This window comes from Oncorhynchus masou, chromosome 15 (genome assembly GCF_036934945.1).
Source record: "Oncorhynchus masou masou isolate Uvic2021 chromosome 15, UVic_Omas_1.1, whole genome shotgun sequence".
NCBI lineage: Eukaryota > Metazoa > Chordata > Actinopteri > Salmoniformes > Salmonidae > Oncorhynchus > Oncorhynchus masou.
Window position 1 is genome coordinate 11,382,993 of NC_088226.1, and position 20,293 is coordinate 11,403,285.

The 20,293-nt window shown below is 45.2% G+C and overlaps 1 protein-coding gene across 1 annotated transcript; it reads left to right on the forward strand.

The window, feature by feature from the left end:
- The first annotated feature begins 412 nt into the window (after nucleotides 1-412).
- On the forward strand, nucleotides 413-1,659 carry LOC135555249 (uncharacterized). The gene is made up of 2 exons (XM_064987562.1): nucleotides 413-468; nucleotides 1,005-1,659. The coding sequence occupies exons 1-2, from the start codon at nucleotides 413-415 to the stop codon at nucleotides 1,657-1,659; spliced, it is 711 nt and encodes a 236-aa protein (XP_064843634.1).
- Nucleotides 1,660-20,293: the final 18,634 nt, after the last annotated feature.

The following is a 20,293-nucleotide window of genomic DNA, read 5'->3' on the forward strand; positions in this document are numbered from 1 at the left end:
AAATGTAATTGACTACACACACACACACCCACCCACACACACACACACACACACACACACACACACACACACACACACACACACACACACACACACACACACACACACACACACACACACACACACACACACACACACACACACACATTTCCCCTGACCTTAACCCTAACTCTTAACTTTAACCCTAGCCCAAAATCCTAACCCTAACCCTAAAACTAAACCTAACCCTAAACCTAACCCTTAAGCCTAAAAAAGCGGTCCCCACAAGGATAGTAAAAACCAAACCACACACACACATTGAGACACGCACACATTCTCCCTGCTTTTATTCCTCCTATGTCTCACCCCTGGGCAGTAACAGCCTAATGCTTTCCAGATGCTGTATATTCTCCACCCCTACCCAACTTTGGAAATGCCCCCCTCTCAAGGCGTTAATGGTGCCCAGGAGGCCTCTGAGAGGGGGAAGGGGTCAGCAGCCCTTTCATGCTCCCATTGAGCTTTTAAAACAGTTCCCTTCCCTCCTTTCCCTTTCACAAAGTAATCCCTGACCTGTCGTCTCTTTGCCCTGATCTGCAGGGTTACATACAGTACATGGCTGTGACGGAGTTGAAAGACATTCTGACAGTATTTCAGTACACAGATAAGCTCTAAAGCATATGTGAAAAGTCCACTGCTGTCCTTTCTCCAGATGGTTAGTGATGCTGATATTGGGTTTCCAACTGTCTGCAGCCACTGGATGATGGGCTTAGGTTATTGGTGGGGTATCTGGTGTCGGTGGTCTGCTGTTCAGCGAGGTGCCTTGCTCCCTCTGTCTTCGTTCCTCTTACTGTATTGCCCAGTCTGAATGATGAACATCTATCCACTGTAGAAAATCAATGGCCAGTCAGTTTAGTCTCAAAAGCTGGTTTGGTTTACTGCCCTCTCTCCCCACACCCTGCTAATGGGAGAGGATCATTAAACCAGTATGATTAAACCTCTGTCTTAGATCTCTGTGTGTCATACAGGGATACATGCTGTAACCTCATAAGGGCCACAAGGGATCCAGCCCCAGTCCCTTCTGCCCCAGAGCCCCAGCCCCTCCAGTCCCAGATCCCCAGTCCCCCAGCCCCAGTCCCTTCTGCCCCAGAGCCCCAGTCCCTCCAGCCCCAGAGCCCCAGTCCCCCCAGGCCCAGTCCCTCCAGCCCCAGAGCCCCAGTCCCCCCAGGCCCAGTCCCTTCTGCCACAGATCCCCAGCCCCTCCAGCCCCAGTCCCTCCAGTCCCCCCAGCCCCTCCAGCCCCAGTCCCTCCAGTCCCCCCAGCCCCTCCAGCCCCAGCCCCTCCAGTCCCAGATCCCCAGTCCCCCCAGCCCCAGTCCCTTCTGCCCCAGAGCCCCAGTCCCTCCAGCCCCAGAGCCCCAGTCCCCCAGCCCCAGTCCCTTCTGCCACAGATCCCCAGCCCCTCCAGCCCCAGTCCCTCCAGTCCCCCCAGCCCCTCCAGCCCCAGTCCCTACAGTCCCCCAGCCCCAGTCCCTCCTGCCCCAGACCCTCCAGTCACAGAGCCCCAGTACCTCCTGCCACAGAGCCTCAGTCCCTTTTGCCCCAGAGCCCCAGTCCCTCCAGCCCCAGAGTCACAGGCCCTCCAACCCCAGAGCCCCAGTCCCTTCTGCCACAGAGCCCTAGTCCCTCTAGCCCCAGAGCCCCAGTCCCCCTGCCACAGAGCCCCAGTCCCTCCAGCCCCAGAGCCCCAGTCTCCCCTGCCACAGAGCCCCAGTCTCCCCAGTCTCCCCTGCCACAAAGCCCCAGTCCCTCCTGCCACAGAGCCCCAGTCCCTCCAGACCCAGAGCCCCAGTCCCACCAGCCCCAGAGCCCCAGTCCCACCAGCCCCAGAGCCCCAGTCCCACCAGCCCCAGAGCCCCAGTCCCTCCAGCCAGCCCATGTCTATAATTCAAATCCCCCTCTTTAAAACAAGGACGAGACATCTCAATCGGCCGCCAGACTCCACTATAATGAGTGTTTTATTCACGTTGTTGTGCTAGACAACCTTAGGGTGGTTGGAAGAGGAAATATGAATATGAATGGTCCAGAACTGAAATCAAGGATGGCTGTGGCACATACGCACACACACACACATGCACGCATGCTGTGCACACACACCCACATATACACACAGGGAAAATGACTGTAAGTCTGTAAGTCTCAGGCACACTGAGGTGGGGAAAAGGAGCTGACACAGAAATGAGACGGTATACAACTGGGGCACGGAGACATGATACTAGACAACACAACATCATGGTAGTCCAGCGGCTCTAGCGGCTCCAGGCATGAGCATGGCTGGGGCCACAAACCAGACGAGACGGGCTGGAGGGCGGAGGGCGGAGAGCAGAGAGCGGGAACAAACTCCAGTCTCCAGACCGAGGAGCTATTCTGTGAGAATGTGTCCATCTGCAGCATACGCTGGAGCCCGCCCAAAAGAAACAGACTAAAATTAAACCACAGCAAGACAGCCAAGCTCCATGTTTAAAGTACTCACAAACAGAGGATTACTGTGTTATACCGTCTGTAAAGCTCTGAGACATGGCTAATAATGCCGTCTAAATCCTACCACAATACAGCCAATGGTCTTGCTAAACAGTCTGTTGTCATGTACTGTAATAATACACTATTGTTGAGTATCTATCATAGAGCAAAAATGGGATTATATAGGTTGTTTCTGTTCTGGACATAATGTAGATTGCATTTCAGCTCAGACTTTTGATCTTGATGTCTAGGACTTGTTGGGGGTATTAATTTACACTGACAGGTGGTGGCTTTTTCTTCAACCACCCATCAGCACCATATGTACAAACCACCCAGCAGCACCATATGTACAAACCACCCAGCAGCACCATATGTACAAACTACCCAGCAGCACCATATGTACAAACCACCCAGCAGCACCATATGTACAAACTACCCAGCAGCACCATATGTACAAACCACCCAGCAGCACCATATGTACAAACCACCCAGCAGCACCATATGTACAAACCACCCAGCAGCACCATATGTACAAACTACCCAGCAGCACCATATGTACAAACTACCCAGCAGCACCATATGTACAAACTACACATCAACACCATATGTACAAACCACCCATCAGCACCATATGTACAAACTATCCATCAGCACCATATGACAAACCACCCAGCAGCACCATATGTACAAACCACCCAGCAGCACCATATGTACAAACTGTCCAGCAGCACCATATGTGCAAACCACCCAGCAGCACCATATGTACAAACCACCCAGCAGCACCATATGTACAAACTATCCAGCAGCACCATATGTACAAACCACCCAGCAGCACCATATGTACAAACCACCCAGCAGCACAATATGTACAAACCACCCAGAAGCACCATATGTAACCTACTTCCGGCGCCGACAGAGATGGCCGCCTCGCTTCGCATTCCTAGGAAACATTGCAGTTTTTTTTTTTTTTTTTTTTTTTTTTTTTTTTTACGGGCACATCGTGCACCACTACCTAGCATTCTTCTGTCCAGCCTCTTGACAACAAGGTTGATGAAATCCGAGCCAGGGTAGCATTCCAGAGGGACATCAGAGACTGTAACGTTCTTTGCTTCACGGAAACATGGCTCACTGGAGAGACGCTATCGGAGTCGGTGCAGCCAGCGGGTTTCTCCACGCATCGGCGTATGCCTTATGGCTAACGAGACGTGGTGTGATCAAAGAAACATACAGGAACTCAAATCCTTCTGTTCACCTGATTTAGAATTCCTCACAATCAAATGTCGACCGCATTATCTACCAAGAGAATTCTCTTCGATTATAATCACAGCCGTATATATTCCCCCCCAAGCAGACATATTGATGGCCCTGAACAAACTTTATTTGACTCTTTGCAAACTGGAATCCATACATCCTGAGGCTGCATTCATTGCAGCTGGGGATTTTAACAAGGCTAATCTGAAAACAAGACTCCCTAAATTGTATCAGCATATCGATTGCGCAACCAGGGCTGGCAAAACCTTGGATCATTGTTATTCTAACTTCCGCGACGCATATAAGGCCCTGCCCCGACCTCCTTTCGGAAAAGCTGACCACGACTCCATTTTGCTGATCCCTGCCTACAGACAGAAACTAAAACAAGAAGCTCCCACGCTGAGGTCTGTCCAACGCTGGTCCGACCAATCTGACTCCACACTCCAAGACTGCTTCCATCACGTGGACTGGGATATGTTTCGTATTGCGTCAGACAACAACATTGACGAAAACGCTGATTCGGTGTGCGAGTTCATTAGAACGTGCGTTGAAGATGTCATTCTCATAGCAATGATTAAAACATTCCCAAACCAGAAACCGTGGATTGATGGCAGCATTCGCGTGAAACTGAAAGCACGAACCACTGCTTTTAATCAGGGCAAGGTGACTGGAAACATGACCGAATACAAACAGTGCAGCTATTCCCTCCCCAAGGCTATCAAACAAGCTAAGCGTCAGTATAGAGACAAAGTAGAATCTCAATTCAACGGCTCAGACACAAGAGGTATGTGGCAGGGTCTACAGTCAATCATGGACTACAAAAAGAAAACCAGCCCAGTCACGGACCAGGATGTCTTGCTCCCAGGCAGACTAAATAACTTTTTTGCCCGCTTTGAGGACAATACAGTGCCACTGACACGGCCTGCAACGAAAACATGCAGACTCTCCTTCACTGCAGCTGAGGTGAGTAAAACATTTAAACGTGGTAACCCTCGCAAGGCTGCAGACCCAGACGGCATCCCCAGCCGCGCCCTCAGAGCATGCGCAGACCAGCTGGCTGGTGTGTTTACGGACATATTCAATCAATCCCTATACCAGTCTGCTGTTCCCACATGCTTCAAGAGGGCCACCATTGTTCCTGTTCCCAAGAAAGCTAAGGTAACTGAGCTAAACGACTACCGCCCCGTAGCACTCACTTCCATCATCATGAAGTGCTTTGAGAGACTAGTCAAGGACCATATCGCCTCCACCCTACCTGACACCCTAGACCCATTCCAATTTGCTTACCGCCCAAATAGGTCCACAGACGATGCAATCTCAACCACACTGCACACTGCCCTAACCCATCTGGACAAGAGGAATACCTATGTGAGAATGCTGTTCATCGACTACAGCTCGGCATTTAACACCATAGTACCCTCCAAGCTCGTCATCAAGCTCGAGACCCTGGGTCTCAACCCCGCCCTGTGCAACTGGGTACTGGACTTCCTGACGGGCCGCCCCCAGGTGGTGAGGGTAGGCAACAACATCTCCACCCCGCTGATCCTCAACACTGGGGCCCCACAAGGGTGTGCGTTCCGAGCCCTCTCCTGTACTCCCTGTTCACCCACGACTGCGTGGCCACGCACGCCTCCAACTCAATCATCAAGTTTGCGGACGACACAACAGTGGTAGGCTTGATTACCAACAACGATGAGACGGCCTACAGGGATGAGGTGAGGGCCCTCGGAGTGTGGTGTCAGGAAAATAACCTCACACTCAACGTCAACAAAACTAAGGAGATGATTGTGGACTTCAGGAAACAGCAGAGGGAACACCCCCCTATCCACATCGATGGAACAGTAGTGGAGAGGGTAGTAAGTTTTAAGTTCCTCGGCATACACATCACAGACAAACTGAATTGGTCCACCCACACAGACAGCATCGTGAAGAAGGCGCAGCAGCGCCTCTTCAACCTCAGGAGGCTGAAGAAATTTGGCTTGTCACCAAAAGCACTCACAAACTTCTACAGATGCACAATCGAGAGCATCCTGGCGGGCTGTATCACCGCCTGGTACTGCAACTGCTCCGCCCACAACCGTAAGGCTCTCCAGAGGGTAGTGAGGTCTGCACAACGTATCACCGGGGGCAAACTACCTGCCCTCCAGGACACCTACACCACCCGATGTTACCGGAAGGCCATAAAGATCATCAAGGACAACAACCGCCCGAGCCACTGCCTGTTCACCCCGCTATCATCCAGAAGGCGAGGTCAGTACAGGTGCATCAAAGCTGGGACCGAGAGACATGAAAAACAGCTTTTATCTCAAGGCCATCAGACTGTTAAACAGCAACCACTAACATTGAGTGGCTGCTGCCAACACACTGACTCAACTCCAGCCATTTTAAATAATGGGAATTGATGGGAAATGATGTAAAATATATCACTAGCCACTTTAAACAATGCTACCTAATATAATGTTTACATACCCTACATTATTCATCTCATATGTATACGTATATACTGTACTCTATATCATCTCCTGCATCTTTATGTAATACATGTATCACTAGCCACTTTAACTATGCCACTTTGTTTACATACTCATCTCATATGTATATACTGTACTCGATACCATCTACTGTATCTTGCCTATGCTGCTCTGTACCATCACTCATTCATATATCTTTATGTACATATTCTTTATCCCCTTACACTTGTGTATAAGACAGTAGTTTTGGAACTGCTAGTTAGATTACTTGTTGGTTATTACTGCATTATCGGAACTAGAAGCACAAGCATTTCGCTACACTCGCATTAACATCTGCTAACCATGTGTATGTGACAAACAAAATTTGATTTGATTTGATTTTTGTACAAACAACCCAGGAGCTTTCTAACAACTGTTTACATCTCTATCTCTCTTTCAGGTGAAATATGTCACCGAAAATATGTGTGTGTGTGTTACATACATGACAGTGGAATTTTCTGTGGTCTATGTCTTCGCCACTGTTGAGTTTTTCCAAATCCATAAGATACATGAGACTGTTGGCTGTGAGAACCACCTTCCCCCTCCCCATACCCATCACAACAACCCCTTCTCAAGTAGTAGAACAGCTTGCTGACACAAAATAAGAAACAACATGAATCTTTCTCCAGGACAAACAAACACCCTAATGGCAAAGGTTTTTAGCTTCTGGTTAGCTGTGGTCTTTGATATGATAAGAGACTTCCATCTAGTGGTTATGGACACACTACTACAATGTCTGAGGACATGACTCTAAACCAGGAGAACTATTGTACCGTCTTGATTTGCACTATTGTTCATCTACAGCAGTATACTGCACAATATGTGCATTACTTACAAGGGGAATGTGAGAAACAGGAACATCATGTTCGTGTGTGTGTGTGTGTGTGTGTGTGTGTGTGTGTGTGTGTGTGTGTGTGTGTGTGTGTGTGTGTGTGTGTGTGTGTGTGTGTGTGTGTGTGTGTGTGTGTGTGTGTGTTTGTAGGTGTGTGTGTGTGTGTGTGTGTGTGTGTGTGTGTGTGTGTGTGCTCACGCGCTTGTGCATGTGCGTGTACAAGTGTGTGTGCCAGGGTCGGAGTTGTGGGCTGCCACTAGGGGGCCTGGCCCGCCCTACCGTACCTCCTCGCCCGTCCAAATAAAATATTGAAACATTGATATTTTATTTGACCGTGATGCGCACTGACAGAAAGACGCATCAATCTCAGATAACATTTCAGAGCGAGCGAAACAGCACCCCCCTATGTATGTATAGACCATGTATCTGATGCTGTCATGGCATGTCATACATTTTCTGGCCAGACAGACTCAGATACATGGGCTAGATGTAGTAATACAGAGGGGCGCTGTTTTGCTCCCTCATTTCAGCAGAGAGGAAGAGGCGAAGCAAGAGGGCTCACTCTTGCCAAAATCTGTCCTTAATAAACCCAATGCGTTTCTATGGGCATATTATGCAGAAAAACGGGACGCCAATAGAAATCAAATGCCCATCCTACTGATTCATTCATGCGCTGGCTGTGGCGTGTGCGTGCTTGTTTGTGCACCTGGGTGCTTGTGTGCCTGTGAGTGAAATGTAGTGAATGTAAGCATATATTATTTCAAGCAACAGGGCTGGAATTCATCCTAGGAGCAGCATCGTCAGATGATATTGAAAGGTCTCTTGACTGAAAATATTTCCACTTCATTATCCCCTAATGCATTACACAATCTGTTATAATTCCTCCGCAATCTCACATAACACAGCAGAGGACCCATACATATCCGTACATATCATCCCCACGCACATAGTTACTGGATCTATTCAGTCACATGATAACATGATAACAGCCAGTCAGCCAGCAGCTACAGTTTACGATGGAGTGCTTCCTCTACCACACAGGAGGTGCAGGCTGGATCTGCTTGTTGTCAGTGAGGAGGAGAGGAGGGAGGAGAAAAAGGAGGAGGGCTTACTCCTACGTGGGAAAGTGAGAGCAGATTCTTCATGCAGGAGTGTTCATTCTCCCATGACTCAGCAGAGAGAGAGAGAGGTCCTGTGAAATCCAGTCCCTCAACAGCCATCACTACCCCCATCCCCAGCTCCTCCTCATGAGATGCAATAATAAGAGAAGAGAGGGGAAGACCAGAAGCAAAGAGGACAAGAGAAAGGGTGATCGAGCCTCTGATTCATCAAGCCAATGCTTACCTCATGCTGGTGTTCCAGACATGTATTCATATTCTGGGCCCGGTCCAGAATGAATCGGTTGGAAGGGCGTTGGAATTTGGTTTCTATAGGCCGGTCTGTTTTCATGGGACATCCTGTGTGCATGAGCTTGCTAATTAGTGGGTGTTATCAGTGGCGATTTTAGCATGTAAATCTTGGTGGGGCAAACGATACATTAATTGCACTATAATGGTGACAAACGGTGCCCACAAACTGTTAGGGCCTACGTACAGCTGTCCCAACAGCAGTCCCAAGATCTTACCACTGCTCCACCTGGCTATCAGCGGAGCCTTGTCTGCCAGCGAAACAGTTCATTCAGCCTCATGAACCGCTGTTAAAAACATAGCTGATATGGCTGACTTGCTTAAACAAATGTGGTTTCGAATGACAATTGAAATGCACACACTATGGGGATGACAAGTGGATAAGAGGCAATTAGTAATTTAGAATAAGACAATGAGCGCGCTTGGACGGACGAAACGTTAGTTAATATAACTATTTGTTTAGCACCTTTGAAATGTACAGCGACAGAATTCAGAACATTGGCCGGTCTTACAGTGTTCTCCCTGTACACCAAGTTAGAACTTGGATAACTGTAGGATATAAAAGGGGCATATACAATAATACAACATTACAATATTGATTACATTTCTCTAAAACAGGTTATAGGCTACAATAGAACAGTCAGAACAGTAGGTAAAATTAATAGGGGTAAATAGACCAAATTATTAGGATGAGGCACATGGGCTACTAACAGCTTACTACACAACATACACTTACTACTACTTTCTTAGCTACAGTATTCATATCTCCCTGGCATATTACATCATCTATGAAGCAGCATACAATACATTTTTGGACTCACATTGTTGTACTCGGTTCACTTGAACAGGAAGGTGGAGCGGCGGTCCTCCGAGTTAACAGTTGTTTTGAGAATGGCACAAATCATGCTTCATTGACAGCATGGCCAATGTTGAATATTTTTCATTTTAAACTTGGAAAAGAGCCCCTTAATCCCAGATTTGGGACCACACAACTACTGTCACTGATTCCTTCCAAACCACTCGTTGAAATTGTGATTTCCAACTTGTTGTGTAATGCTTATGTACAGTGGCCGATGAGCACCGTTATGTTTCATCTATAATTTCTCTTCATTATTTCTCTTCATATGACAAGGATTAAAAAGATTTACAAGTAGATTGTCGACTTGATTCATGATGATGACTGCTAGCTAAGATTGTGAAAGTATGATGTTGACATGATCAGTCCAATCAAAGCGATTGTACATATAACGTGACTTGACATAATTTTATCTGTTGCTAATGACCTTGAGCCTTCTTGGATGGGCACTTCTATGGTAGCAGCTGAAGGGCTAGAATTTTCAATGTCTCCTCTTACACTTGGCAGTGACGCAAAGTCCCCATGAGTGACAAAACAATGAGCCAATCACAGTGCAGCGCTCCGTATTTTCTGCTGGCTTGCCCCACCACCGCAGAAGGCACTGAGCTAGGCTGAAACACCTGCATTTTGGAGCTGCCTTACTCAAGAAAGCAAAAAAAAGACCATGTTTGTATGTGGCGTTATTACTTAACTCAATTATATGTATTATTTTTACATTGTTTGCAAACTGATATGTGACACGTATTAATGTCAAAATAACATGCAAAACAGGCAAGCACCCCAAAAATAAAAAATACAATTCTTTTCAATTCTTTTGCTAAAAATGTTTGGCTCGCCTTGAATGACGATTCGCTGCTGGGTGTTATAATAAAGACTATAGGTGTCACACCCTGATCTGTTTCACCTGTCTTTGTGCTTGTCTCCACCCCCCTTCATGTGTCGCCCATCTTCCCCAGTATCCCCAGTGTATTTATACATGTGTTCTCTGTTTGTCTGTTGCCAGTTCATCTTGTCTTGTCAGGTCTTACCAGCGTGTTTTCCAGTCTGCCCTGACCCCAAGCCTGCCTGCCGTCCTGTACCTCCCTGACTCTGACCTGATTACGAACCTATGCCTGCTCTGACCCGGATCCTGCATGCCATCCTGTACCTGCCTTTCTCTGATCTGATCATGAACCCCTGCCTGTCCTCGATCTTCCCTTTGCCTGCCCTTTGTCTGCCCCGTTTTTACAATAAATCATCTGAGAACTGGTCTATCCACCTCCTGTGTCTGCATTTGGGTCATATCCTGAGTCGTGATAGTATGAACTAGCCATGACTGAACCAACAGACTCAGACCAGCTCCACAATGATGTCTCCCAGCAAGGAGCCACCATTGGATGACACGAGGAGTTATGGAGGGACTCCATACCCTGGCAGAACGCCATGACCAGGTGTTCAATACATTGCTGGAGCAATACCATATTCCCTACTAGGCAGTGGGCCACACCAGTAATCCCCCAGACTCTCAGCAACCCCGCCACCAGTGGAGTTTCTTCCCAGCCTACAAATCTTTCTAGGTGCTCATTGACTCTTGGACCGGCAAGAGCTTTATGGATGATACCCTGGTGTCGAAGCTGGGAATCCCCACACAACACCTCTCTATTCCCATGGACATCAGAGAGTTGGATGGGCGCTCTATTGGCAGACTCACCCACATTACGTTTCCCAATTACCTGAGAGTGTCGGGCAATCACAGTGAGAGTATGCAGTTCCTTCCCATTGAATCCCCTCATGCACCCATGGTTTTGGTGTTCTCCTGCCTCCAGAGGCACAATCTTCTGATCGACTGGGCTACTGGTTCTATCCTGGTTTGGAGCCCCTTTTGCCATGTGCATTGCCTGAAGTCAGTGCTGCCTGCCCTGTGACTTCTTCCTGCAGGCTTGGGAGAAGCCCTGAACCTCTCCGCCATTCCTGCGGAATACCAGTACTTCCGGGAGGCTTTCTGCAAGGCTCGCTTCCCCCGCATCGGCCCTATGACTGTGCCATCGACCTACTCCCAGGCACTAAACCTCCTCAGGGGTGACTTTATTCCCTGTCAGGTCCAGAGACCAAAGCGATGGAAGGGTATGTTGAGGACTCTCTCACTGCTGGATTTATGCGTCCCTCTTCCGCAGCTAACCAGATGTTGGTGCCGGACTCTGCCCGTGCTCCTGTTCTTGAATGGGCATATTCCCCGAGACTCACCTGTCATCCTGGCTCCCGTCAAACCTCTGATTTTGTCCAACAACGTTTTTGTTGGCCCACCATAGTTCCTGATGTCTCTGTATTTGCTGCCGCCTGAACTGTGTGTGCACAGAACAAGACTCAGTGGCAAGCTCCGGCTGGCCTCCTTCAACCACTTCCTGTCCCTCACCATCCCTGGTCCCATATATCCTTGGACTTCGTCACGGGCCTCCTGCCGTCTGATGGCAACACCGGTTTTCCAAAGCCGCCCATTTTATTCCCCTTCCAAAGTTGCCCTCAGCTAAGGAGACGGCCCAGCTCATGGTGCAGCATGTCTTCTGGATCCATGAACTGCCGGGTCGACATGGTCTCCGATTGCGGTCCTCAGTTCTCGTCCCAGTTCTGGAAGGTGTTCTGCACCCTTATTGTGTTGTCGGCCAGCCTGTCCTCTGGTTTTCATCACCAGTCCAACGGCCAGTCAGAGAGAGCCAATCAGGACCTGGAGAAGACTCTTCGCTGCCTCGTCTCCACTAATCCTACAACCTGGAGCTAGCAACTTGTGTGGTTGGAATATGCTCGCAACACCCTTCCCTGTTCTGCTACGGGTCTCTCGCCTTTTGAGTGTTCCCTAGGTTATCAGGACCCGTTCTTTCCGGAGCAAGAAGCAGAGGTCCGCACACCTTCTGCCCAGGTGTTCGTCCATCGTTGTCGCCGTACCTGGAAGAGAGCATGGGCCACCGTCCAGGTACCAACGACAGGCGGACCGCCACCGGACCCCTGCTCCCCGCTACCGTCTTGGGCAGTGGGTATGGCTGTTCACTCGGGACCTGCCCCTCTGGGTGGAGTCCCACAAACATTCCCCCCATTTTATTGGTCCTTTCCCGATCTCTAAATTGCTTAATCCCTCTGCTGTTCGTCTTCTGTTGCCCCTTTCCCTCCGTATACATCCCACTTTTCATGTGTCCAGAATTAAACATACAGTATGTCTCACAGCCCCTTGTCTCCTGTTTCCCCAGTGTATTTATATCTGTGTTCTCTGTTTGTCTGTTGCCAGTTCGTCGTGTCTTGTCAGGTTTTACCAGCGTGTTGCACATGTGTATGATTATTTTGAAATGCACATTTTCTTGGAACAGTTTCATTTCAATAACAACATGGTTAATCATAAAAAATCTTACTTAAAATTCTAAAAATCTAAAAAGTTAAAATTCAACTGAAGCAAGAGCACCAGCCTTTAACATGATTTACATATTTAATAGTGTTCATGGAAGTTTTTGTATGTCAACTTGTTTTTTGGAGTCCAGCATTTTTCTTCTTTTTAATTCCGTTTTATTTAAAATAATGTTTGAGGTGACAAAACTTTTTTTATAGTCATAATACATCTTCTCTTTCAAATCTCATTGTTCACAAGGCATATTATTGTCCATCATAGATCTTCAGTATTGTCATCCATGTAAGTATCAAAAACACCGTGAAAGTATTTAAACATACATCCAAATCAATACTTCTCATCGGGTTACATATTTCTTTAGTGCTGTAGTAGTTCAATTAAAGGTGTTCTAACCTACAATTCGGCATAGGACAAAATGTACTTTTAACAATTGTTTTATTTTACCCGGTAAATTAACTGAGAACACATTCTCATTTACAGCAACAACTTGGGGGATAGTTACAGGGGAGATGAATGAGCCAATTGGAAACTGGGGATGATTAGGTGACCGTGATGGTATAAGGGCCAGAATGGGAATTTAGCCAGGACACCAGGGTTAACACCCCTACTCTTACAATAAGTGCCATGGGTTCTTTAGTGACCACAGAGAGTCAGGACACCCGTTTAAAATCCCATCTGAAAAGGTAAAGTCATTTTAATAATTTTATTTATACAGGAGTCACTATATAATGTTGGCAAAACATCAATTTACTTTAGGGGAAGCCAGCATCCGAACAGTGCACCATGCACCCACCAATTTTCCTTTCTAATGCGCAATTGGCTGAAACCAGATATCTGCATATCATGATGAGAAGCTCATGTCTCTGCCCTAACAATGGTGTTCATTTTCCTAAAGGCGGGAATGCAAGCAACAAGCTTAGGTCTGCGTATTATGCCCATAGAAATGCATTGGGCTTATTGAGCAAAGATTTTGGCGAGAGTGAGTCCTCTCGCTTCGTCACTATCTGATGCTGTCTGAACAGAAAAATGATGCCATGCCATGCTCATTTTGTCCAGACAGCATCAGATACATGGTCTACACATACCGCGACAGAGGGGAGCCGTTTTGCTCATTCAGATGCTTTATCTGAGATTGATGCGTCTTTCTGACAGTGCAGTCTCGGTCAAATAAAGAATCAATATTTCAATATTTTATTTGGACGGCAAAGACGTAGGGTGGGCCAGCCCCTATAGTTCCCACCCATAATACCGGCCCTGTTCATATTCAGGGCAGCCCAATCTGAATTGGGGAACAGGGGCTGAAGTGTAACATTATGAAATATGTTCTCCCTGTGAAACTCAGGTCCTTATTGGTTTACCACGTACATGGTGAAAGTGAAGGAGAAAGAAGGAAAAAGGCTCAGACAACATAGAAAATTACTGAACAAGACCAAAAGACAAACACAACAAGGAAGGGGAAAGGGGCACATTCAGGATGGATCCAGAAAGATCATTCAATTATAGGATTCAGGGTGGGGCTCAATTCAGAATTTTGGAATTGACTCCCATTCAACTCATGAGTTGAAATTCGAATTGAATTAGCCACAAGCCACAGGATGTAGAATTAGAATTAGAGTTTGAGTAACAGGGAGTAGTTTTTAATTCAGTGCAATTCAAAGAAATTACACTGAGTCATAGTACATGAGAGTTTTGTTGAATCTAACAGGGCACACTTCCTCATACCAAAGACTATATCACTCACTTCCTCTGAAAACAATGTTAATGTGCTCCTGTCAAGCCCTGACCTTAGAGAGACGTTTTATTAGGTCAGGGTGTGATTTGGGTGGGCATTCTATGTTTTCTATTTCTTTGTTTTTGGCAGCGTGTGGTTCCCAATCAGAGGCAGCTGTCTATCATTGTCTCTGATTGGGAATCGTACTTGGCAGCTTTTTCCCCCACCTAATGTTGTGGGTAATTATTTCTTTTCTGTGTGTGTTTGCATGCGCCACAGTTGCATCACGGTCCGCTCACGGTCGGTTTCTGTTTGCCTGTTTTTTTGTGTGAAGGTTTCACTTTATTAAAGATGTGGAATTACATGCACGCTGCACCTTGGCTCATCTATGACATGGAGTTTGAAGACAGTGAACGTGACAACTCCTTAGTGCTTAGAAGAGCCAATTATATTTTCACGACAAGCAATGCAGTTACTGTATATTAGACTGTACCTTATACTATGCTTTTAGAAAGTATTCACACCCCTTGACTTTTTCCACATTTTGTTGTGTTACAGCCTGAATTTACACATACCGTTATCTGTAACTTCCCTCAGTTGAGTCGTTTTCCAATGCCTCGCAAAGAACGGCACCAAGTGATAGATGCGTAAAAAAAAGAAAAGACTCCTTTTGAGCATGGCAAAGTTACCAATTACACTCAGAATGATTTTTCAATACACCCAGTCAAATGTTATTTGTCACATTCGCCGAATACCTTACCGTGAAATGCTTACTTACAAGCCCTTAATCAACAATGCAGTTCAAGAAATATATTTAATAAAATATTTATGAAATAAACTACATTTAAAAAATCTAATCAATCAATAGGTAAAACAATAAATGTATATAACAATAAGGAGGCTATATACTGGGAGTACCGGTACCGAGGGGTACAGGTCAATCGTCACTTCAAAGATACAGACATTCTTCCTAACTCAGTTGCCGGAGAGGAAGGAAACCGCTCAGTGTTTTCACCATCAGGCCAATGGTGATTTTAAACAGTTACAGAGTTTAATGTCTGTGATAGGAGAAAACTGAGGATGGATCAACAATGTAGTTAATCCACAATACTAACCTGAATGACAGAGTGAAATAAGGAAGGGGGAGATCACAAACTTAAATTCTTTCCGGCCTGATACTGACATGCAAACGGTAGGTCGCATTCTGAAATAAAGCATTATGTGTACGGTACCTGTTAAATGTTGGGGGCTTCCTTGGATGTGCTTTTGTGTTTTATGTTAATGCTTTTTAAGCAAGTTAGATAGCATGCTCTAATTAGCTCCCTGCTAATTCACATTTATTTCTATCCTAACAGACGAATCACAAATCTACAGCCATCAACATACTGTTGTCCTGCACATCTGATGTGCTTCAATCACCTAGGACTGCTGGCTGGACAGGCCTTTTTTTAATAAACACAACGCAAGAGAGTTACAGAGTGTGATGACATCTGTTACATATGTAAATAATGACATGTTTGATGTTGATGTCGAAGAGCTAACCCTAACCTTATTAGAAGAGGCATTTGGATGTCATTGAATTGAATTCTATTTCCTTTCATTCAAATTCTGTATCGTGTTTACTACTTACATTTTTTATTTTTGTTTACATTTTTTTGCAGACGCTCTTATCCAGAGCAATTAGGCTTAAGTGCCTTGCTAAAGGGCACGTCAACAAATGTTTCACCTAGTCAACTCGGGGATTCAAACCAGCAACCTTTCAGTTATAGGCCCAACACTCTAAACCGCTAGGCTAACTGCCATCCATGAATTAAATGGGAATTTATGAGGCATTCTGATTTCAATTCTGAATTGAGCCCAACCCTGATACAAATAAGAGTAGGAAGAGAGCTGTATCCTCCATCAGTGACATCAACTATCACTAGACTATTTTTGCTGCTCATGACTTAACTCCTGATTTGACTCTGGTTGGAGGAGACTCTTTATGCTCCATGGCTCCTATCCTCCCTATCCTTTGTCACAGGAATTAAATTCCTTTATGTTTTATTAAACCAATTCAATTCAACACTCTGTCCACTCCTAAGAATTTGCAAGACCCTTATTTACATAAAATGGACAGAGACCAGTCTCAAAATCAATCAGTAGTGTTTATTCTCGAGAGTACTGAACACGATACAGTTTACCACAGGTTATAAACTGAAAATGACGTCATTAGTTTTTGAACTGTCCCGTCTCTTCTCCACCCGGTACAATGGCAGTATAGTTCTCCCACCAATTTAGATAATTTATGACCCAGCCAAGGTCTTCCTGTGTAGATAAGCATTCTAGCCAGTCTGACGATAAGTTCATTCATTTCTACCAAGGAACAGACAGTCATTGTTCTAATTCTTGATTATAATTACACACATTATATTCATTACTAGGATTAAAAGAAAATTCATACATCCATACAGTAACATAATAGTATTCTGACTATTCAGTCCTGATTGAAATGTATACATAATTAGTCATTATTGATAAAACAAATCCCTTAACACCTTACAATATCCTCCTGAGACTATTCATGTGTGGGTTTGCCTCTCAGCCAAGGGAGTGGGCTCACTCACAATTTTGCCTAAGAACACAGCCATGAATAAAGAATGGTACCAACACATCTTCCGAGAGCAACTTCTCCGAACCATCCAGGAACAATTTGATGACGAACAATGCCTTTTCCAGCATGATGGAGCACCTCGCCATAAGGCAAAAATTATAACTAAGTGGCTCGGGGAACAAAACATTGATATTTTGGGTCCATGGCCAGGAAAATCCCCAGACCTTAATCCCATTGAGAACTTGTAGTCAATCCTCAAGAGGCAGGTGGACAAACAAAAAAACACAAATTCTGACAAACTCCAAGCAAGAATGGGCTGCCATTAGTAAGGATGTGGCCCATACGTTAATTGACAGCATGCCAGGGCTAATTGCAGAGGTCTTGAAAAAGAAGGGTCAACACTGCAAATATTGACTCTTTGCATCAACTTCATGTAATTGTCATTAAAAGCCTTTGACACTTATGAAATGCTTGTAATTATACTTCAGTATTCCCTAGTAACATCTGACAAAAATATCTAAAGACACTGAAGCAGCAAACTTTGTGGAAATTAATATTTGTGTCATTCTCAAAACTTTTGGCAATGACTGTAGACATTTTCTGTTTGTTATCTGGTTCCAGTTTTTTTGCTTGTATTTCCTTATGTACCTTGACCATTAGAGGTGTCATGACGTTGGCCTGGGGGTAGGTTTATGACAGTCATAAATACCTCTTCCCCCCTTTTTCCTCTCTCTACCTTACTGATGTTACATTTGCAAAACCCTTGGTTAACATAGAGATTCTGGGAACATCACAAGGTGGAGGGAAATTAACTATATTCTGGTAATCCGAACTACTGAACATATGCGGTGGTCCTTAATGAATATGATGTCAGTTCGGTTGTCATCTGAGACATTCTCATCAATGATAAGATGACATAAACTCTACAGTGGAAAGTCTACACATCAGAGATTCACATGGAATTGTTGTTCAATTTAAATGTTTGAATATGAAAATATTTGTGATGGGATGAAATGTGATTTTAGCTTCTAAAATGTGAGATTTGGGTTTTCATAAGATAGGGCTCTGCTCAATCAGTGGCCCGCCCATGTGAAGGGACATGGGCTATAAAACTTTTCAAACACACCCTCCTCTCCCTTCCTATATAAGCCCTTGACGACAATATAACCTCCTGTTCCGAGGACGTGAGGATGACGGTCCGATGTCAGAATGGTTCAGATAATAACTACAGAACGAAGCCAACATCAGCATGAGCTTTGGTTGCGAATGGTATGAACTTTAAACTCTTATTCACTACAGAAGTGATACCTCCTAGCCGTTGAGTTAGCAATAGCCGCTGCAAACGAGGGTTAGGAAGGAACAGACAGTGTATCCCGTCTACCCAGTGGTGGGCTGTCAGGGCCAGCAAGGCCTTCTCTGCTGGCCTAAACATCATCAGAATATATATATTTTTTTAAATATATTTTCCCACAAATATGTATTAAATTATTCCCCAGAGTAAGAGTTACACTCTTCATTTCATAGCGTTCCTCTTGGTTGCACTGCTTCCAGCCCCAGGTTGAGATTTGGAGGGTTGGTCTTTATGTTAGATATTTTATCCAATCATATTCAGCCATCATGTGTTGCCAGGGGTCTAAAATCTGCCCTCAGGCCTTCAGAATCAACAGTGCGGGCGCTTGTAGCTTATAGTGAATGGAAATTAAAATTTAGTGTCAACCAATCAGCTTTAGAGTTGGCTATTGTACGCCTGCTGGCTGGCTCCAGTGTTACACAGGAGCCAGCTAGCAGGCGTAGTGCCTGCACGTCTTTTGATTGGATTACCAACTAGGAAACTAGGAAACTGAAATTGATCAACGATTGATCAACGAATTAATTTGCGTACTACTAAACTGTTTTTTCAACCCACAATGGCGGAAGGATAAGATATCGATTTGGTCGAGGATATAATTAGAACGCCATTCTCAAGACAAACTTTTCAAGAAAAGTTAGACATTGTCAGGAGAGGTAGACGCCGACGCTACAAAGCCGACGCTACAAAGACAGGCTCCGAGAAGCACTGCAAACTGTACTGCAGGGAATGCCTATTATTTGCAAGTGATTTATTTGGTGTTTGGAGCCACACTGGCTTTGCAAACCTGAGTTGTCTAACCAAGGCAGCAACGAGACACCAAAGTACGGCTGGGCACTTACAAACAATGGTGCTTTTGAAAACTTTTGGGGACACCCGAGTGGATCTACAGCTCAACGAACAAGCACGCAGGGCAACGAAACTGCACAATGAAAAGGTATTGTACTCTTCCCCTGCAATTCTCTGAATAAAAATGTCAATTTCAAGGTGACGCAACGCCTGGTTATACTGCGTTTCTGTCTAAATGTATAGTATCTAGAGCCATGGCATCATAATGATGGTAATAAGAGGTGGATTAATTCGGGTGGGACTGTGTAGGACTTCACTGAAGGCCCAGGCCCCAGAACCACGGCACGCTACTGCGTCTACCACACAACGACGTTACTACAACGTATTCAATTTACCAGCAGAGACCTTCTTCAAAGGACAAAGGACTCGGTTGGGCAACACGGCCATCCATCTACCACCAAACTACCGAAGGGCAGCTCAGTGTAAATATCTATTGCATTTTCCTTTTCCAAATGGGCAGTCATTTAGAATGCATAAGATACTGTATTTACGATTGCACAGCTTCACCCTTTGTTCCTCAGTCTTCCCGCTCTTTCACTCAAACCCAGACCCATTTCTTTTGTGTAACCAGCTGTCATATCTGTTCTGCCCGCTAGGGACGTTTTCCTTTATGACGTAATTTGTAATCAAGTTATGATTTAAATATGTGTATGTGTAATTCTGTGTGATTAGTTAGGTATTTAGTAAATAAACAATTAAACCCAATTTTGTATTGCTGATTCAACTTGTTAGCCAGGGTTCGTGCAGATAACCCAGGATTTACAACTTTCAGATGAGACTGAATTAAGATGACAATTAATATTGACTGCTATTGATGTAAAATATTACTAGGTCTTTAAGAGTTTATTCGGAAGATAACAGCTCTATAAATATTATTTTGTGGTGCCCGACTCTCTAGTTAATTACATTTACATGATTAGCTCAATCAGGTAATATTAATTACAGATAAATTATTTTATAGAATAGCATGTCATATCACTTAATCCGGCATAGCCAAAGACATGACAGAGGGTAGGAAGTTCCCCACCCATCTATTTAATGTACTGTCACGTTCTGACCATAGTTCTTTTG

Coding starts and splice junctions, on each gene's coding strand:
- LOC135555249 (XM_064987562.1), top strand. CDS start 413: ATGCCCCCCTCTCAAGGCGTTAATGGTGCCCAGGAGGCCTCTGAGAGG. Junction 469..1,004: donor GCCTCTGAGAGGGGGAAGGG/GTCAGCAGCCCT, acceptor TGTGTCATACAG/GGATACATGCTGTAACCTCA.